The sequence below is a fragment of the Bufo gargarizans genome, chromosome 11, assembly GCF_014858855.1.
Source record: "Bufo gargarizans isolate SCDJY-AF-19 chromosome 11, ASM1485885v1, whole genome shotgun sequence".
Classification (NCBI taxonomy): Eukaryota; Metazoa; Chordata; class Amphibia; order Anura; family Bufonidae; genus Bufo; species Bufo gargarizans.
Window position 1 is genome coordinate 45564172 of NC_058090.1, and position 20433 is coordinate 45584604.

Sequence of the window (20433 nt, forward strand, 5' to 3'; positions counted from 1 at the left end):
CATTTTATTAATTACCTCAGGTTTGGAGCCGCTCTAATTATTATATATCATGCAAATATGTAAATTGCTATTTCCAAACATTTTCCACCCTTACAATTCTGAGAGTTATCCCAAGTTGCAGGCAGATTCCCATCCGTTGCCCTCCAAAAGTAGGCTCCTTTAAATTTGACATTAATCATGATCATATTAAAAGAAGGGCTAAGGAGCTATCCCAGGAGAGGTGTCTAAGGATGTGAGTGAAGGCACACACCCCTGTGGTTTCCAGGCCTTCTGACTTGGCAAAAAGATCTTTTAAAATGTAGTTTATTTGGCAGGCCATACTCTATTATTTGTACAGGTAATGACTGCTAGTGTTGTCACTTTCTTACCCTCCCCTCCTTTCTTTTGGGTGATTGGTAGCCTGATTGGTTTGATTGGTAGCCTGAGCAGTAGAACACATACAGACGAAGGGTTGTTCATTGACCTTAGAGCTTGCTGCAGGACAGTAGTGCAAATCCTGGAGAACAAATCCTATATATGCCATTGATGAAATATAATCCTGTATTAAAAAAAAAGTCAGTTATGTCCTAGAATACAGCACTTCCAAGATGTTCCAGATATGCCCTATGATCTCCCGCCATTGCGGTGATTGGTGCATAATGGCAGAACCAAGATAGGGTTGCATGTATTTCCAACTGCTGCCTATGGGGAAGCTTTTCATGAAAATGTAGGACCTCTTTTAGACCCTATGAATTGATCGAAATTTAAAATATAAAAGTCATGAGCTGCAACCACATTCTGCTTAAAAGTGTAAAACCCTAGCCATGGTGCAAAAATATATAACATGACCTAAAGTATGTTAAAAACTAGTTGGCTCCTCCATATTAGAGCTTGTGATGTGCAAACATTTAGATGCAACATCAACACAGCCGTAAAGGCTTCTATGCTGTGATGTATACACCTTAGGCCCCTTTTAGACGAGCGACTTCAACGCATCAGACTCAGTGTGTGTCTGTGGCAGCTCCCGTCCTGACCTCCCAGCACTGACTGGGTGGCATAGCATATTGATTTATGATGCTATGTAACCCTTAGGCCTCTTTCACACTGGCGTCGCGTGTGAGGGCCAGATTTTTCCGCACGAGTGCAAAGCGTTTTAATGCGTTTTGCACGCGCATGAGAAAAATTGTCATGTTTAGTACCCAGACCCAACCTGGACTTCTTCACAGAAGTTCGGGTTTGGGTTAGATGTTCTGTAGATTTTATTATTTTCCCTCGTAACATGGTTATAAGGGATAATAATAGCATTCTTAGTACAGAATGCTTAGTAAATTGTCCATTGAGGGGTTAAAATAATAAACAAATTTAACTCACCCCATCCACTTGGTCGCGTAGCGGATCTCCTCTTCTTTCTACTTTCTTCAGGACCTGGCTAAAGGACCTTTTGATGACCATGGTGATGGATCATGTGATGAGCGCAGTGACGTCATCAAAGGTCCTTTAGCCAGGTCCTGTAGAAAGAAGAGGAGATCCGCTACGCGACTGAATGGACATTTTACTTAGCATTCTGTATTAAGAATGCTATTATTTTCCCTTATAATCATGTTATAAGGGGAAATAATAAAGATCGGGTCCTCATCACGATCATCTCCTAGCAACTATGCGTGAAAATCGCACCGGATCTGCACTTGCTTGTGGATGTTTGCGATCTTGCTGCGATTTTCACACAACGCACAAGTGATGCGTGAAAATCACTGCTCATGTACAAAGCCCCATTGAAGTGAATGGGTCCGGATTCAGTGTGTTCACCTCACGCATTGCACCCGCGTGGAAATCTCGTCCGTGTGAAAGGGGCCTTACAGTCCTGGAATGTATTGGTATTATGTCAGTGTTATGCAATACATTCCAGAACTGTAAGGATTAGATAGCATCATAAATCAATATAATGCTATGCAATCCTATCAGACACACACTGCCACAGACACACACTGCGAGTCCGATGCGTGGAACTTGGTCATCTGAAAGGGGCCTTAGACATCACAACAACATACAAGTTGTCTTCCTATGGTTCCAGACCTCCTCTGGAAGCTTTATGGATTAGGTTGCCTTATTAAAACCACAGTACACAAGGCAAAGATCAGAATAGTATCTCTGTACTGGTAAGACCTATAAACATGGGGAAGGAGTGTCCCAATTCAAACTTGGGACATGAAATTGGTCCCAGGGGTCACACTTCCAGCAGTCATACAATTAACATCTTTCCTGTGGATAGGTAATAAATACTCATTGTTCATTTCATAAATGTTTATTGGCCAACTCATTCTATCTTCAGACACCAATAAAAAAAAAATACGCCAGAGTTTTATGTGGAAGAACTTGACTGAACAATTTACTAAAGTGAATTAAAACGTGAACAGGAAACCATTCCATTCCATCTAGATAAGGGCTTATTCACACGACTGTATTGTCACCGTGCCCATGCTGCGGACTGCAAATCGCGGTCCACAATTCATAGGCACTGGCCTGGTGAACTCTATCCTGCGGCGCGGACCCATTGACTTGAAAAAATCTTATGTTCCATATTCTCCTCTAGAAATATTGTCCCATGGCATGAACCCATAAGGGACTATTGTTAGATGTTTCACCTGTAGAATCTATGTGGTCGAAAAGCGATCTGCAAAAGCACAGCAATTTGAGATAAACACACTGCAACAAAGATTGGTGCCAATATCCATGGTTATTCTCTACTAATCTGAACAGCCTCCTCTGCTGAACCAACACGTTCTTATTCGCACATTTCAAAAAAGCAACTCAAATGGGTAGCGAAACATCAAGAACGGACTTTAACTTGACCCTTAACGTATCCCAACCTGGATGACCTATTTAAAGATCATGTGAAGATCTTTGCACTTCATGGATAAAAGTACTATTAAAAGCCAAAGTACTGTAGGAGGCTCAGGGGATTAGCTTTTCCCTAGGCTACAGTCGACAGGGTGGAGCACTGGTTAAATAAGATGAGACAGCGTTGGAGGAATCAACCCTAATCACGCCATTGGGCCAGCATTGCACTTGACAGGTCCTTAAATATTTGCGTGTTCTTAAACATCTTAATTTGCTCGTGTTCCTTTAAAGCTACGCACTATAATGAACCTTTATGAATCCCATCCTCGTCTGATATCGGGAATCTTGACATTGCTTAAAATATTTATTTGATAAGGTTTAGAATTTTAATTAGAAAGAAGTAAAAACTAAAATGTTACTGGCAAATAAGAAGTACTTGACCTATTTAAAGAGCTTTATCCCCTACTGTTTCCCCCATCCATTAAAACTTATGTAATTACTTCATCTTACTGACATATGAACTGATTTTACTTGTTTTTCTGATAAGACTGTTAATGGGCTGTTTTTTAATACAAAATGTTGGGGTACAGGTGGTGCTGTGGCGCAATCATCATTTCCTCTACAGAAGCATGGTTTATCCAGCAGGTTTGGGAACATAGAGGTTGATGCTGCTCTCACTTTACCTAAAATATTCCATTCAGTAATAAATCACCTCTGTGGCTGCTGTATTGTGCAGTACTGCATTATATTTGGCATGAAAATTAAGAAATGTGCATAGAAAACCATAGAAGCTCAGAATTGATGTTCGCTAGATAAAATAAAAAGGTAGCAGAGATGAATTTCTTTTATGAACCGTGATAACTCACTGAATTGAAAGGTTCACCCCAGAAGGACACCTTATCACCTATCCACAGGAAAGGAGATAAGTGTCTAATTGGTGGTGGTTGGACTGATGTGATCCTCACCGATAACAAGAATGGGAGTCTCATGTTCTCTGAATGACACTGCAGTCGAGCATGCTGACTGACGCTCCAGTCAAAGTCTAGGGAACTGTTGAAGATAATAAAGTGCAGTGCTCAGTCCCATAGAGTTTGAATGGAGCGCAGTACATATGCTTGACTTACTGCTCCATTATAAGAGGGGACATGGGCCCCTCTGCTCATAATTAGTGGGGGTGCTATTGTCCAAACCTTCGCTGATCAGATACTTGTTAGCTGTTCTCTGGATAGGTGATAAGTTGTCATTCTGAGACAAGTCCTTTAAAGCTTGCCATACTTTTGAGATAATGATTGGCCGCATTGTGGCCGGTCAGTCAGCCATTGGATCATTCCTACGCGTGATCTCACCAACTAAACTGGCTGACCAGGGAGTCAGTATTTTTAAAGACACCGACTTTACTGGTCCTTGAACAGAATAGCAAGTGATCGGTCAGTCATGTCATATGCATACAGTTTCGGCCAACAAAGGCCAAAATTTGCCACCATGTCTGATTACATTTTCAGCAGACAAGAGTCTGCAGTTGGTCGTCACAATCAATGGTGCTAATTTTTCAAACATCAGTCGGTCGAAATGCCCAAATTTGGCTATTCTAGGCAACTTTTATCTTAAGTGTATAGCCACTTTTAGAGCACTCAGTAGGTCCCCGCTGGCAGTCTTGTAAAGTCTGTGAAGTCATGGTAAACTGTGTTAAATGGGAAACACTGCTCTGCTTTATATATATATATATATATATATATATATATATATATAGCAAGTGTTGCAAAGTAACATCACAAGATAGTATTGGTGTGAGTCTGGGTCTACTGTTTATTAATACAAGTATGGGAGTTGAGTTGTAAACTGTAATATGCATCATCTCTCCAATGCGAACTGCTCTAAAATATGTTGGTGTTAAGTAAATAACAGGTAATACATACTGTATATAACTTAGTTCACTTCTAAGAAAATTTAATTTATGTTTTCTAGCTGTTGAACTTGTGGAAAGGAAACGTTCAGTGGAGGAAGAAGAAGCCAAACGAATTGCTGAGATGGGAAAACCCGTTTTGGGGGAGCACCCAAAACTTGAAGTGGTCATTGAAGAGTCTTATGAGTTTAAAGTGAGAGCATTTACATCATAAGCCATAAAATGATGATTAACTGATATACAAAAATTCCCGTAAATCCAAGAAGTCATAAAATTCAACACAGTGATAGCTCCATGACATTCAGTACTTGGAGATTTATCTCTTATATGAAATTAAAGAATAGGAGTTTTGTTTGCATTTTGTTAACTCAGACCTAGATCCTAAAGATAAAGAGTAAGCTAAACTTTTGTCATGGTGCCTAAAGACGCACTTTGAATTATATACTTTTGTCTTTTTTATTTTCTTTTTCCCCTCTTTGGTTCTTTACGGGTGGGTGGGGGTTGTGGATTCAGGGGTTTATTAACTAATGTTTAATAGTTTTCTGTATGCTTTAAAGGGATTATCCAGGTTCTGACCTGAACCCGGACACAACCCGATCTGCACTCATTCACCATGAATGAGTGGAGCATCAGAGCTTTTCATGCTCTGATGCTCCCCCTTGCCCTACTCTGCATCGCGCAGGGGAGGGGCTGTTTATTTACTTTTGAACATTGCTAGGTGGAATTTTCTGCCTAGCAGTGTTTCCGGTGACGTCACCGGCTCTTATGGGTGGGCTTTAGGGCAGCGCCAAAGACCACCCGTTAGTGCTGGTGACGTCACCAAGATCACTGCTAGGCGGAAGCCTCCGCCTAGCTTATCCATGGAGAGCCCGGTACGTCACCGGATTTCAAGAAAATTCCCTTGCCCTGTGCGATTCAGCTCAGGGCAAGGTGGAGCACTGGAGTTTGAAAGGATCTGATGATCCACTCATTCATGGTGAATGAGTGCAATAGGGTTGTGTCTGGGTTCAGGTCTGAACGCAGACAACCTCTTTAATATAATCAATAAAATTATTATTAAAATGGTAACTCGTTGTTTTCTGTATTACTTTGCTGGTAGAGTACAGTGGACAAACTCATTAAAAAGACCAACCTCGCCCTGGTGGTAGGAACTCATTCCTGGAGGGATCAGTTCATGGAAGCAATTACTGTTAGCGCAGGTAAGAGTTATTAATAACCCAAGTATTTCATAGTCACTCTAGAAACATTTTAATATTTAAAGGGGTTGTCCAGCCGTTAATATTGATGTCCTATCGTCAGGATTGATCATCAATATCAGATCGGCGGGGGTTAGACACAACCGCTGATCAGTTGTTTGATGAGAAGGTGGTGCTCTATGCGAGTACCTCTTGTTGGTCTTTACACTTCTCCTTGTCTCCTGTGGAGCGGTGGAGTAGTGTAATTACAAGCACTCTCTCCATTCACTGACAATAGGTAATCAATATTAACGGCTGGACAACTTCTGTAATTTAATGTATTTTTAAATGTGTATGGATCTATCAAGTCCGTTTGATGTTGTTTGAAAATCTGTCACCACCAGACATCTGAGAAGCTCTGACAGATGCCTTTCAGAACCTCCTCCTTGAACTTCCTTTGTTTTGCTTTCAGTTCCTCATCTTGTTAGCCTCTCTCAGCTGTCATGTAGTTGGACTGATTGCATCCCTTTAAATTCCTCCCCATACTGCATCAGTGTGCGGTTTATATTTCTTCCTGGAGTGTGTGTGCATGCTGATCCTACTTCCCACTCTTCTACAAGATAAGTGTTGTGCATCCTTTTGTGTTTTTCTGTTTGCTGGATCCCAGGTGACCCTGACTCCCTCCGTATCTAGTGTAGGGAGCCGGTGGTCGTGTCCCCTCACTATTATAGGGCGTTCAGGTGTTATACAGTCGAGGTACGAGGATATGCGATCATCTACCATTGGGATTATCGCATAGGCTGAGCAGTAAGGGAGAGAGCCAGGTCTGATGCAGGGGTCTCCCTTTTGTTCCTTAGTTTTGGATCCAGTGAGTCGTATATTTATTTTGTGTTGTCTTGTTTCCTGTACACCTTCCGTGACAAAATCATTTAATGTAGAGATATAAAACTATAAACCCCTTACGATAATGTAGGGACACAGTGCTTCATGTTTGTTTTAAATGGTTATGTCCACATTCACAATCATTTATTATTTGTCTCAATGCATCTAAACGAAAAGAACAGCAACTCTGCAAATAGACTGGATTGAAAATTTCCAGTTATTTTGCAGACCCATGCATTTCCATGGTAACGGACATCAAACAATCCCTGTGTAGTCTGATCCTGAACCTCCCTTTCATCTGTACTTTACTACTATTAAGTATATTAGCAATAAATAGGGGACTGGTGGAAGGGAATACACCAGGATCAGACTACAATGGCCCTGTTTGTTACCAAGAAGATGCATAGGTCTAATAGAAAATGTTTAATAAAAGTTGCACCTCCACAATTAGGTGTTAGAAGGGGCCACGGTGCTCAGCTTTCATTGTTAAAGGGGTTATCTAACCCCTAAAATGCCTCCCCTATTGCCAGGGCCCCCTCACACATATTGTACTTACCTCGCTCCCCGACACCCACGTTGCATCTGACACCCGCACGGCCGCTGCTGCATCTCCCAGTCGTGTGGATAAATACATCTAGTGACAGGGGAAGCAGCCAATAGCAGGCTACGATGGGGACGAGCCTCCCTAGCGTCACCCGCAATGTTTTTCTCTGCGCGACAGGGGAGATGCAGCGGCGGCCGTGCAGGCATCAGAAGCGACATGGGTGTAAGAAATGAAGAGGCCGCAGAATCTGCCCAAGCACCGCAGTCCCTTCAACCTGCTGATGGCCAGGGGTGCCGAGAGTCAGATCCTGCCCAAGCTGATATTGGTGGCCTATACTAAGGATAGTCCATCAATATGGTAATGTCGTAAAAGAGGTCCGTAAGATTCTCCATATTCATCCCTAGGAGTCATTGTACCATAACACTTTTTTTTTTTCTCACAGATTCAAACAAGGTCTCAGCTCTTTAGTGCTATCTACTGAGTCACTAAATCATCCTATATTCTTCAGTAATTTACCTCAAAAGACCCCCATTTAAAATTAGAATATCTGTCACAGTTATCCTTGCTTAGACCTTTTGGGAACCATTTCTTCCTATGCAAATTAAACACTTTAAAGCAGTAATTTCTGTGAAATAAAAGCCACAATAGATTAATCCTATTATAAGGTGTAATTGTAGATTTCAATGCTGAAATTGTGAATACCCAAGAGCTGCATAGTCTATCAGCCCGGCCACTTCTGACAACTGCTGCTGGGCGGCCACACTTAGTGCCGTACAAGCAAAATTACCGACCTACTAAAATAGTCTGGAAGTAGAGGGGAGCTGCATGACTATCTGACTGCAACCAGACAAGCATAGGAAGGCAATATTTTAATTAGCGGATTTACCTGGCAATCAGAACTGCAAAATTAGGATTACCAGGCATTTACTTCTTCATGTCTATATGCAAAGCTATTGAAAATGTAAGGTTAATTGAAATTCAAGGCAGAACATGCAATTTTAACTAATCTGTTCTTTTAATGTAGTTGAACTTTAGAAATCTGCCTTCTTTGCTATTCATGAAAAACCTACCCAAAGATTTGTTTGAAGTGATCTTTTTAATAAAACAAAAAAGAATCTACATTTCAGTAAAGAGCGCGTACGGAATATGAGCAGCTATACACGCTGTATATGTAGATGTGACCGAATTCAGAGCTTCAAGTATTTCTTATTCCTTATCCCAATTATTGGGAAGGAAGCGTTCCTTTCTGGCAGACAACTGGCTGCTAGTTCAGTGGGGGTGAAGTGCTTTACATGCAGCGATCACCTCCACAGTATAAGGACGAAGGGCCACCATTGCGATCGCTCATCGTCATACAGCTGCATTGTTTAGACAGCAAGATCTGCTGCCCAGAAACGATAATTTACTTGCCTGCTTGAACATCAGTTTTACCAGATGAATAAGCATTTTGCTGATTCATTGGGTAATCAGCTGCACCTTTAGACGGGCAGATTTTCGGGAATGAGCGTTTGTAGGAATGTTCGTCCCCAGTAATCTACCTGATAATCGGGCCATGTAAACCCGCCATTACTGTCCCTGGGCATATCAAACCCTTTCAGAATGCAGCCCTGGCAAACAGCTGATTTGCCCGAAGCTGCAGCTAGATGGGTATTTCTCCTACAGCAGCCACCGCAATGGAACTGTAGCACATGCCGGACATCTAGATGAAGTGGTTGATTGGTTGTCTTTGTCATACAAGGATGTCACCAGCCCTGAAATCACATGTATAGAGTAGCTGTCTGTTCAGATTCATAGAGCCTGAGCATTGAAACCCCCCTCCCCTATGACATCCATATGTTAGGATTCATAGACAGCATTTGTCTTCACGAGACAACCCCCGTGTTATTAGAGAGACAATAGGACACATAACCTGTGCTAGCTGGATTATAGTTCCTTGCACCTAACCCTACTTAGTGGTAGCCATAAAATTGAATTGACCCTCAGAGGGGGCAGTATCACAAATATTGAGCATTTATCTGCTGTAAAGATATATTAAGAAATTAATCAGCACAGAATTGTGGATCTGCTTTGATTAAGAGAGGCAAAAGGCCTTCGGATAAGCCATCACTAGCTGATCAGCTGTTCAGGAGTAGCTTCATTGCCTGAAATTGGTGACAGAACTACACAGCTCCATTAGCCTTGTAGTGGAGAGAACTTGCTACCTATAGTGCTGCTCCAATTGGAGGAATGGCCACAGGGGCGGACTGGGAACTTAAATTGGCCCTGGAAAAAAAATAATAATAACAGTGGCCTCATGTTGTAGGCAGGTCCAAATTGACAGAAGATGGGGCAACACAAGTAGGCAGGTCCAGCAATACTGTAGTGTAGGACAAAATACCACAGTGCAGAACTAAATACAGTCTCTGAGAAACCAGATACCACAGTGCAGCACAAAATACTGCTGCCCGCCCCACAGTATGAAGCTGTATCATTGCCCTGAGGTCAGCAATATCATTAAATTCAGGAGGGCATCTGCGGCCACAGGCCAGGTGCATAAATGCCTGATGCTCCTACATTAATTAAGGCTGAGAGCATCAGATCTTTATGTACCTAGCTGACAGCCAAGAGGAGGGATCAAGTGGCCCCCTGGGCATCGGACCACTGGGAAATTTACCTGTAGGGTCTATGGCCAATCCACCCATGACAAGCCATCACTTAATAAAGGCTGGAAAATCCCTTTCAGCTTTGGAAAATTTAGTCAGCATCACTGCAAAATGCCATAATGTTTCCCCTGGGCTCGTGTGCATACAGTGGTGCAGATGATGGTAGCTTTGCAAAAATGTTTTCTGTGCATAAGTCATGGAGCTACAGCTACAGAATTCCTCCATGGCAGGTTCAATGTTTCTTGGTAACATCTCTCACTCTTGAGTGTGCCCCAGCTTCTGTACACAATGTGTCAAAGACTAAATCACAATAATAGTGTTCTGTATTCAAGTTTATACGTTTGTTTTCTTGTCATTAATGTAGCCGGAGATGAAGATGAGGATGAATCTGGAGAAGAGCGGCTGCCATCTTGCTTTGACTATGTTATGCACTTTTTGACCGTGTTCTGGAAAGTACTTTTTGCGTGCGTTCCCCCTACGGAATATTTGAATGGATGGGCGTGCTTTGTTATATCAATAATTATCATTGGCATCCTCACTGCCATCATCGGGGATCTTGCTTCTCATTTCGGCTGTACCATTGGCTTGAAGGATTCTGTAACTGCAGTGGTATTTGTGGCCTTTGGCACATCGGTGCCTGGTAAGTGAGACCCTATTTGGAGGAAATTATACTGCCGTATAAATGTGTCCACTGCATTAAAGGTCATGATCTAGTATAAAAGAATTGAAAAAACAATGGGGCAGACTTACTAATGCAAATACATTGTTTATCACAGGGACTGAGGCTAGATGGTAAATCTGGTGCATGGCTAGACACTAACCCTTTACCAACAGAATTTTACAAACTGCAATTTTGGTGTTTGGTCCAAAACAGTAAATAGTAGAGCACACTCCATTCTAGCTAAGCCATGCCCCCTTTACAATAAGCCTTTTTGATTAGGTTCAAATAATTTTTGTACACCTAGATGTCGTCCCAAATTGAACCACATTTTAACTCTCTTTTTGCCAATCCTAGAATGTTAGATCCTGATACACAGAAAGAGGTCCTCTCTGCACCTGCCCTCTGTAGGGACAGGAAGAACACTGAAGGGTAGTTGGAGGGGTCTCTTGACCTCTCTGTGTTCCAGGCTGTCCCTAAAGAAGATTAGAAAGAACAACTTGCTGTGGTGCTGTCATGGAGGACATTATGGAAAGTTATAATCAATACAGGCCACAGAGCATCTCAGGAGAACTCCCATAGAAGGCAATAAGGTGCCCTCTGGACTATATTGTCTATGGTCTATGGTGGCTGCTGTCAAGCACATCTGTAAAAATGCTGCTAAAAACAGCTCAGGCAAGATAGCTGCCCCCATAATCATGTTCAGAAAACAATAAAAAAATCTACAATCTGGCTTTCAATTGTCAAAAAATATAGGCGACTTTCCCTTTACAAATTAAAATCTATATTTAGACATTTGTGTGTTAAAGCCATTTTCCAGAAATCTCCCACATGGAATTGCTGCTCAGGTATCTTAGAGTCTCAGCTGCCTAATTACACACTAACACAGGTATATATTCATTGTTTAAACCGGGGCAGATTTCCTAGGAAACTGGAAGATAGCTGTAGCGCTAGTCACAGTTATTCTGCTTTCTTAGAAATAGATGTATTTATAGAAAAATGTTCTTGTTTATATTTTTTCCAATTTTTCTTATTTAAAGGGGATATTTTTAAATTAGAAACCTACATGAAAGATGATACATAAAATATGAGCATTTAACCTGTGACCAGTTCATCGGTCACATGGCCTGTGTGTAGCTCGGTCCCATTCAAGTGAATAGGCCCGGGCTATAATACCAAGCACGGCCGCTATGCAAATGTACGATGCTGTGTTGTGTATGCTGCGACCCTGATCGGTGGGGGTGCTAGTGGTGGACCCGCAGCAATCTGATATTGATCACCTATGCTAAGGATAGGTCATCAGTACTGGATTCTCAAAAAATCTTTATCGTGTGTGTGTGGATTTCAGGTGAGGGACATCCGGTGGTCAAACATGCTGTGCAACACATTGGTAAAAAAACAAAAAAACAAAATAATCCTCGCTTACAGTGAGACTGAAGGTAATCGCCCATTATTAGTTGAGAGGATATGACAGAATTGTAATTGTATATTCTACTTTACTGCCGGAACAAGATAAGGATCATTGAGTAAGGAAATAACATTAATCTAATATATAAAGCTGAGTGTGTGTGTATGTATGTATGTCCGCTAAAGGAATCCGTACCGTTGCATTTACAATTACAAAATTTGGCACACAGGTACATCAGGTGTCTAGAAAGGTTTTAGACCAGGTCTCAGCTCTCTAGGACGTACCGTTCCTGAGATATATATAAAAAATTAAATAAATGCATTAGCTAATAGAAGTTTGGTCACATGACCCTCATCAGCCAATAGACGCTCGCAGGCCGTTACCCTCCACATACACAGATTTACTCCAGGTTTCCATAATAACCCAGCCATTTTTCTTCAATGCTGTAGGTGAGCTTTAAAGGAAATCTGTCACCAGGATAATCTCTATTGAAGTAAAGCCATGGCCTAATAGCACTTAGTACCCTATTTCAAGATGTGCCTTTGTTCCAGCAATAGATGTTTTTTTCCTCTGAAAATCCAGTTTATTTGGTATGCAAATGTGCCAGTAAGGTGCCCAGAGAGGCGTCACTCTTGCAGGAAGGAGCCCAGACACGAGCCCTGCCACAATGTGTCCACCCTCAAAAGACGAACTTAAAACGCCGCCCCAGGTCCAGCTAAGCCATGCCCCTGACCCGGTTAGGCCATGCCCCCTCCCACTCCTCAGCAGACAGAGATTGAAAAAATGAAGTTAAAAATCAACTTCTGGGTCCCGCTAAGCCACACCCTGATCTGGTTAGGTCACGCCCACCCCCCATTCCTCAGTGGACAGGGATTGAAAAAATTAACTTAAAAATCAACTTGTGTCAGCTGCAGAGGTGGGAGGGATGGTGACTTTCTACCTGCAGCTCACACATTTAGACAGCACAGTGCTGCTGTCTTAGAGGGAGCTGTTCAAAAGGACCCCCCCCCCCCCCGATCCAGTTAGGCCATGCCCCCTCACACTCTTCAGCCGATAGGGATAAAAAAGATGAAGAAGTTAAAAATCAACTTCTAGGTCCCGCTAAGCCACGCGCCGATCTGGTTAGGCCACGTCCCCTCTCACTCCTCAGCCGACAGGGATTGAAAAAATGAAGTTAAAAATTAACTTCTGTCAGCTGCAGGGGTGGGAGGGATGGTGACTTTCTTCCTGCAGCTCACACTCAGACAACAAGGGCAAACATAAAAAAAAAAAAAAGAAATCACCCAGCAACATCAAATAATGCAACCTGGCTGTGGGGTATACTGTCCCGTTAATTCTTCCTATATGCTGCTGTAGGCGGTAACTGTAGTCCAAAAATGTGCAGAAGAGGCCTGCAAAGAGATACAGGCCGCATTATATATATATATATATATATATATATATATATATATATATATACAGTACAGACCAAAAGTTTGGACATAACCCTTCTCATTCAAAGAGTTTTCTTTATTTTCATGACTATGAAAATTGTAGATTCACACTGAAGGCATCAAAACTATGAATTAACACATGTGGCATTATATACATAACAAAAAAAAGTGTGAAACGACTGAAAATATGTCATATTCTAGGTTCTTCAAAGTAGCCACCTTTTGCTTTGATTACTGCTTTGCACACTCTTGGCATTCTCTTGATGAGCTTTAAGAGGTAGAACACCATGCATCCAACAAAATGAAGATCAGCAGAACACTCCACCATCCACTTGCATCTGTATATAACACGGTCTTTGTCTCATCACACCTCTGTAACCCTGGGTTCACACCTGAGCGTTTTACAGCGCGTTCAAACGCGCTGTAAAACGCTTAAGACATGAAAACCAATGCTTCCCTATGGGAAGGGTTCACACCTGGGCGTTTTACAGCGCGTACGAACGCGCTGTAAAACGCCCGACGCTCAAACAAGTACTTGAGCTTCTTTGGGGCGTTTTGACGCGCGTTTGTGGCCATAGGACACTGCAGTCAATGACACAAACGCGCGTTTACTATTACAAAAAACGCGCATAAAAACGCGCGACTAAAACGCGCTCAGGTGTGAACCCAGGGTAAATGAATGGTGTGTTCTAACTTCTGCTGATCTTCATCTTGAATGCATGGGGTGTTCTGGAGCCTGCTGCAACAAGTCCACCTTCCATAAAACCCTAGATCAGCCCCCAAATTCATACAGACCCCTGATCAGTCCCTAGAAGAGACCCCAGAATTCAATAACCACCCCCACACAGGACCTCAAAATTAACAGACTTCCAGATCAGCCCCCAAATTTATACTGACCCCAGATCAGGCCCCAAATGTTTGAAGACCTAAAATCTGACCCCAAATGCAATCAAACCCAAAATCAGACCACAAGTTCATTCAATCCCCAGATCAGACCCAACGTTCATTCAAACCTCAGATCTGACCCAAAATTCATTTAAACCCCTGTGCCCCTATATCTTCCACCCCACCTTACTCTAAAGGCAGACCAGATAAAAATAAAAATATCCTCGCATAGCGGCAGGTCATAGTGTGTGCCTAGATGCAATACACCGTTAGGACCCAGCACAGCGCAGGTGTCCTGAGAAGAGGACCAGGGGACGGTGAGTAATGTCAGCTGTGCTATATTCACCGCTCGCTGGGCCTCCTGTACTGAAGAGCGCTTCCAGAATAGAAACGTTCATTAGTTAAATTAGAAAGCTTTTTCAGGCTTTGGTGCTCATTGTCTGTGTCCTTGATGGGGCCCCCCTCAGCAATGGGCCCTGGGTGACCGCCCCACCTGCTCCTCAACTAGCTATGACTTTGCAAACAGCTTATCCTAGTAAGAGCTCTTGCACACGGCAGTTTCTGATTTTCCACCTGCAAAAAAACAACCATAGAATTGGCTGATGTGATCCACAGTAATTTTTTCAAGTCAAGCACATGGATCACAGATGTTTGAATAGCCCAATTGCAGATCTCCCAAGTGTCTCTCTTTTTAAGCCAAGTCCCTCTGCCCCAATCTGCTCCTTAAATGTCCCTCTTTTTGATATGAGGTATACATTTGCATTATTACATTCACAATATTGACCCAGAAAGTGTTTCTCTGGTCCCTCTATGTATATTAGAGCCTATTTTTTAAAATAATATTTCATTAGTTTTTTTATGCAGTTGGGACTTTAGAAATTTCTATATTTAGATTATTTTTGCGCTATTTCACAATAGAAAACTATTGAAGAGTATAGATCTGCAGGAATTGGATCTATCACACAATGAACCATAAGTGTCCCTCTTTGACCATCCAAAAAGTTGGGAGGTATGCCATTGACTTGTACAGGTCAGTACACGCAAGAGAAAAATATGGTCAAGTGAATAACCACTAAACATGCCATGGTTGTTTGTTCCTCTGATTGCAGCACAAGGCTGTACACACTGGTATTCAACCTTCTTTCACCCCCTTCTTGAGCTGCATTTAATTCAGCTTCCACTCAGTGACCAGAATACAGTTCAGCTGTAAGTTCAGAAATAATCACAAGGCCTATTCACAGCTTGGAGCAACTCGCAGTGAAAGTACTTAAGAGCAGGGCTTAGGAATCTTTTTCTACTGGGGCCTCACCAGCAAATAATTTAGTCATATGTGGGACTCAAAGCATTCCACGTTCATGACAAAATTACAAATATTTCTCATTTTATATTGGATTTTTGTAAACCCAGCATAACATTACAAATCAGATACTGTTGCAGTCTGGGAAAAGCCTGTGCAGCAGGAAAGATCAGCATATGATCTCTCCTATCAAAAGTGCCTCACTAATAAGCAGGGGACGCCGCACAGTTGGAGAACTGCTTTTAAGTATTGATGGCAAAATACCAGGTGTATGAATTATCACGTAATCTCGCAATACTGAATTGTATCTAGGGGGATACTTGTTCTCATTGAAGAGATCCAGCAGGTATATGGAGGCGTACGTACAAGCAATGCTCCATTGGAAATTATGCAAAGTAGCTCTCCTCTAAAAGGAAGAAAATTCTCTTATATCAGCCCAAAAAAAAGAGACTTGTGCAAATGGAAGAGACACCAAAAATGGGAGTCTTTCTTTTGGAGGAGTCTCTTTTTGTTGATAGGAGATAGTGTTCATCCTTCTGAAGGAAAGTAGTCTTATGAGCGCTGCTTTTTTGCAGGCTGAATTTGGCACAGATTCTTCACCAAAATACCCTTGAGCAGCTACGCAGAAGGGCCACAAGTTGGAGACCACCATAATATTTTATTAGAGGGATACCTGATTATACGGATATTTAATTGTGTGCACATGACTAATGCAGAAGCTGAGAATTAAGAAAGCAATGTGTGTATTTATTCATATGTTTTCTTTTCTAGATACATTTGCAAGCAAAGTAGCTGCTACGCAGGATGTGTATGCGGATGCTTCAATTGGCAACGTGACCGGGAGCAATGCTGTTAATGTATTCCTCGGTATTGGCATAGCATGGTCGGTGGCTGCCATCTACTGGGCTTCCAAGGGACAAGAATTCCATGTGCAAGCCGGAACCTTAGCTTTCTCAGTAACCCTGTTTACCATCTTTGCATTTGTCTGCATCAGCGTCTTGCTGTATAGGAGGCGGCCTAGTATAGGTGGGGAACTGGGTGGCCCAAGGGGCTGCAGACTTGCCACAACTTTGCTCTTTGTAACCTTATGGCTACTTTACATCTTATTTGCTACTCTGGAAGCCTACTGTTATATCAAAGGGTTCTAATCTAAGCCAAGCGACGCCTGCAACAAACCTGCCGCCTTCATCTGACGGCAGTCTCCTTCAGGAGAATCTCCATTGCAGAAGGGATACCAGCCAAATCAAAGTGCATCTCTACATCCGCTGGAGATGGATGATAACACAATCCAAAGGACCTTGTGACTTGTATCAGTGGTTGACGTGCATTAAGACAAATACCGGTACTCTCAATTTCTGAGAACCCGGTCAGGAAACAAACAAACAAAAAAGCGCTTTCTAGCCAATGATTACCAGACAGTGGATACACTTTAAATACTGGTCACTTTTTAATTACAATAGCAAGAGGAAGCTATTTGTGCCGCCCAGGGTACCAGGCAACATCACCCTTTGACCAATGGACTAATAATGGTTACAACCAGCAAGAATTTCCGTATTTTCTGGTTTATTTGCATCTTTATTTTGTTGCGTTTTTGTTTGTCGCTTTAAACAAACCTTTGTATTTATTTCATATTTATACGCCGCCTTCGAAATAGATCTCAATAATCACTGTTTTAAAACTTATGACACAGTGGTAGCTAAATATGTCTTATTTTTTTCATTTAATCACACTGCAAACTGGAAAAAAAAACGCAATTGGTGAAGCCAAGGAACAATGAAGAAGCCTTCAGTGTAACTCTGTAGCAGTGCTAGATTGCACACTGGGAATTCCAGGTTTATATATAAGTGTCAACAACCCTTGGAGAAAAGAGAGAAAGAATTGAGGTCACCTTATGGAAGCTTGTAAACCTTTGTACATACCTAGTAATCACTTGTCGCTGGATCACCAGCGTGGTTTCATATTGGCAGTCAGTTTAAATAAGTAGTTCTCAAATGCCTAATGGATGACCCACCTTCGCCTCATATTTCCCTCCATACCCATGTCCTACTGGATCCTACCAGATTGGCTAGAGAGAACAGTCCACATCTCCTTGTATCTGGACATAAGCTTTAGCCGTGGTTGGTCTTCTGTTACACTTTGTTAACTACCTGTTCTTTTCCTTCTACTTGTATATTAGGAGGGTTTATCCCAATATACTGGATTACTGTTCTTTTAGAAGACTAAATTCTATTTATTTTTGTATACAGGACCTTTAGATTTTGCTGACATCAAGATGAAGATGCCAGTTTCTCATCCATCATTTTCAATATCACTTTTAAGGTCATTACTCGCAATGGAATTTTTCAGGGAAATATATTTTTATCTAATTTATGTTACATATTCCTTCTATACAAGGCTTTATTGAGGTTATGCAGCAAGAAAGAGTTTTGTCCTTTCACACTTGAGGTTGTAGTGCTCGTATTAAACAGCAACATGTGTCATTGAGGAGCAAGACGTAAGGCACCAGTAAGAAGGACGGTTACAAATAAATATATATATATACACACACATATTCTATATGGTTAATACACCACACAAAATAACAAAAAGGTATAAACGCCAAGATTTCAGAAGCCAAATTACAACAGTTCATACATATTACAACAACATGATAAAATGCAAGGGAAAAAGCATGTCCAAACTTGAGGACATTTTCTGGACTGGTTGTATAGATGAGATTAGTGAGAACTTGAATGATGCCATCATATAGGAGCAGTGTTTTCTTGAGAACATTTACTTGATGTTTCCGTATACAAGTCAACACACAATATAAAGTATGTATAAAGGAGGTAAATAGGTATAGGAGCAGTACAATATCATTGTACTCTAGCTGCAAAATACATGGAGCTGAGCAATATGTGCTCACCAACAAGGTGAATATCTCCTAAAATAACAGTGGTTACTAGGAATCGTCAACAGAAATAATGATTACATCAGGAAAATCTAATAGAAGGACAACCACCAGTCCTGTGCTCTCTGATCGTCTAGACATTCTGTAAATGATGCTCAACAAGAAATAAAAGGGGAAGTAGACAAGACATCAAATCTAGGCCACTATAGAGCATGTTTGGTGGATGTCACATACGGGGCAGTGTACCAATACAGACAGAGGAAGCAAGTTCTGGTCACGGATGTGACTTATGTCTGTGACTCACTCATGGACATGTTGCTCGGCTCCTGTTTATCCGCCTCGAATAATAAGAATGGTTCCAAGACAGACACTTCACTAGCTCTCATCTGCCTTCAGCGTTCTTTACTTTACAGTATATAAGACCAGATTCTCTACTTATACCACCAGCCACATATCTCAAGCATCGTAAAAATCTTACAGGTGCTGGATTAAGATGTAATAAATCACTTGTGCTCCATTTTACCCCCCTATTAGATCTAACGCTGCATAGTCCTGGATAATGGTGATACACATCCAGCCTCCTTCAACTGATCAAAGAGGGGGATTTGGCATGGAAAGGTGATATTAGGGTTATTACATTAATAAGAATAGTATACAATACCAAAGCTGGCAGGTTCCATTCAAGAAAGGGTTAAAACAGCATCCAAAGCTCCAATTGGAGTAAGTGATGCACAAGGTTCAGCCTGTCTCGCCTACAATGAGTACTGGCAAAACTCTTATAAATTCAGAGTCCATTAGGTTCGGGGGATTGTTCCATGGCAAAATTTACGTACACATGTATTGTACGCTAATACGCTGTGGATTTTCTGTCCGCATCAATTCTGCTACGTGTTCATGTACCAAAAATGTGACATTGGGCATGTGTCACGTGAACATATTGGTATGCATCCGCAGTACTAATGTATAGGTGAAATTGAATTGGTAGAGACAGACCAGTAGGTGTCCGGGCTGTCTTCTAAGGGCTCATGCGCACAAACTTATTTTTTTGCCCCTCACTTCAATGGGGCCGCAAAAGATGAGGACAGCAAAAAATAGAAAATGTCCTATTATTGTCCATACAGTATTTCAGACAAGGATAGGACAGTTGTATTATGGGTCGAGCATTCTTTAAAATGCCGAAAGCCCACGGTTGGGATTTGCAATTTGTGGACTGCAAAACAGGCAATGGTCGTGTGCATGAGCCCTAAGGCAGAATGAACTACGAGACAAGACAATTTGACTAACTGATGTGATTCTGATAGCATATAGGTCATATATCTCTGCATAAACCTTTTTAGGGCTATATCCATATTCATCATAAATTAATGAAATGAGTGCATCCTGCACCTTTAATATCTGCTTACACACACGTTACTTTAGCCTCATAGAGTAAGGGTCCTTTTGATGGGCAGTTCAATTGCCCGAATGAGCACCAATTAACAATACAGGAAGCCATTTGGTGCTTGTCCTACTTTCATTTTTGCAAGGGAATTATCAGGAAGGTTTGAAGGAACCCTCATCTCACAGACTCTGCAGCACATCCCCTGTTACATGAGGAAAATCGATGTTGAAAATTATTTTTAGACCGGTGTTCTGCCAAATCCCTATACCTTGCGAAAAGTCTATACCGGAAGTGATGCGGCTGCACAGCAATCAGCTGGAGGAGGGTGCGCGTGGCGCTGCGCAAGCGCACATCAGCCGGCTTAGCAAAGAATTATTGCAGCGCCGCGATAGAAGTACTTCGTACACCGCGCGTGCGCACTTAGGGGTATAGAGATTTTGCAGCGCAAAATGTTTCATCAGATCTCCCTACCCCTGAGTGCGCAGGCGCCCACAAATCATCAGTTGCAGTTCATCCTT

At 41.9% G+C, this 20433-nt stretch overlaps 1 protein-coding gene across 5 annotated transcripts in view; it reads left to right on the top strand.

Moving 5' to 3' along the window:
- SLC8A3 (solute carrier family 8 member A3) overlaps positions 1-20175 on the top strand; it is a 314434-nt gene extending 294259 nt beyond the window's left edge. For all 5 annotated transcript variants that reach the window (XM_044272299.1, XM_044272301.1, XM_044272300.1 and 2 more), the window contains 4 exons: positions 4783-4913; positions 5820-5919; positions 10328-10603; positions 16416-20175. In XM_044272299.1, the coding sequence (XP_044128234.1) occupies positions 4783-4913; positions 5820-5919; positions 10328-10603; positions 16416-16792 (884 nt within the window). In that variant the 3' untranslated portion in view covers positions 16793-20175. The remainder of the gene's footprint in view (positions 1-4782; positions 4914-5819; positions 5920-10327; positions 10604-16415) is intronic.
- Positions 20176-20433: the final 258 nt, after the last annotated feature.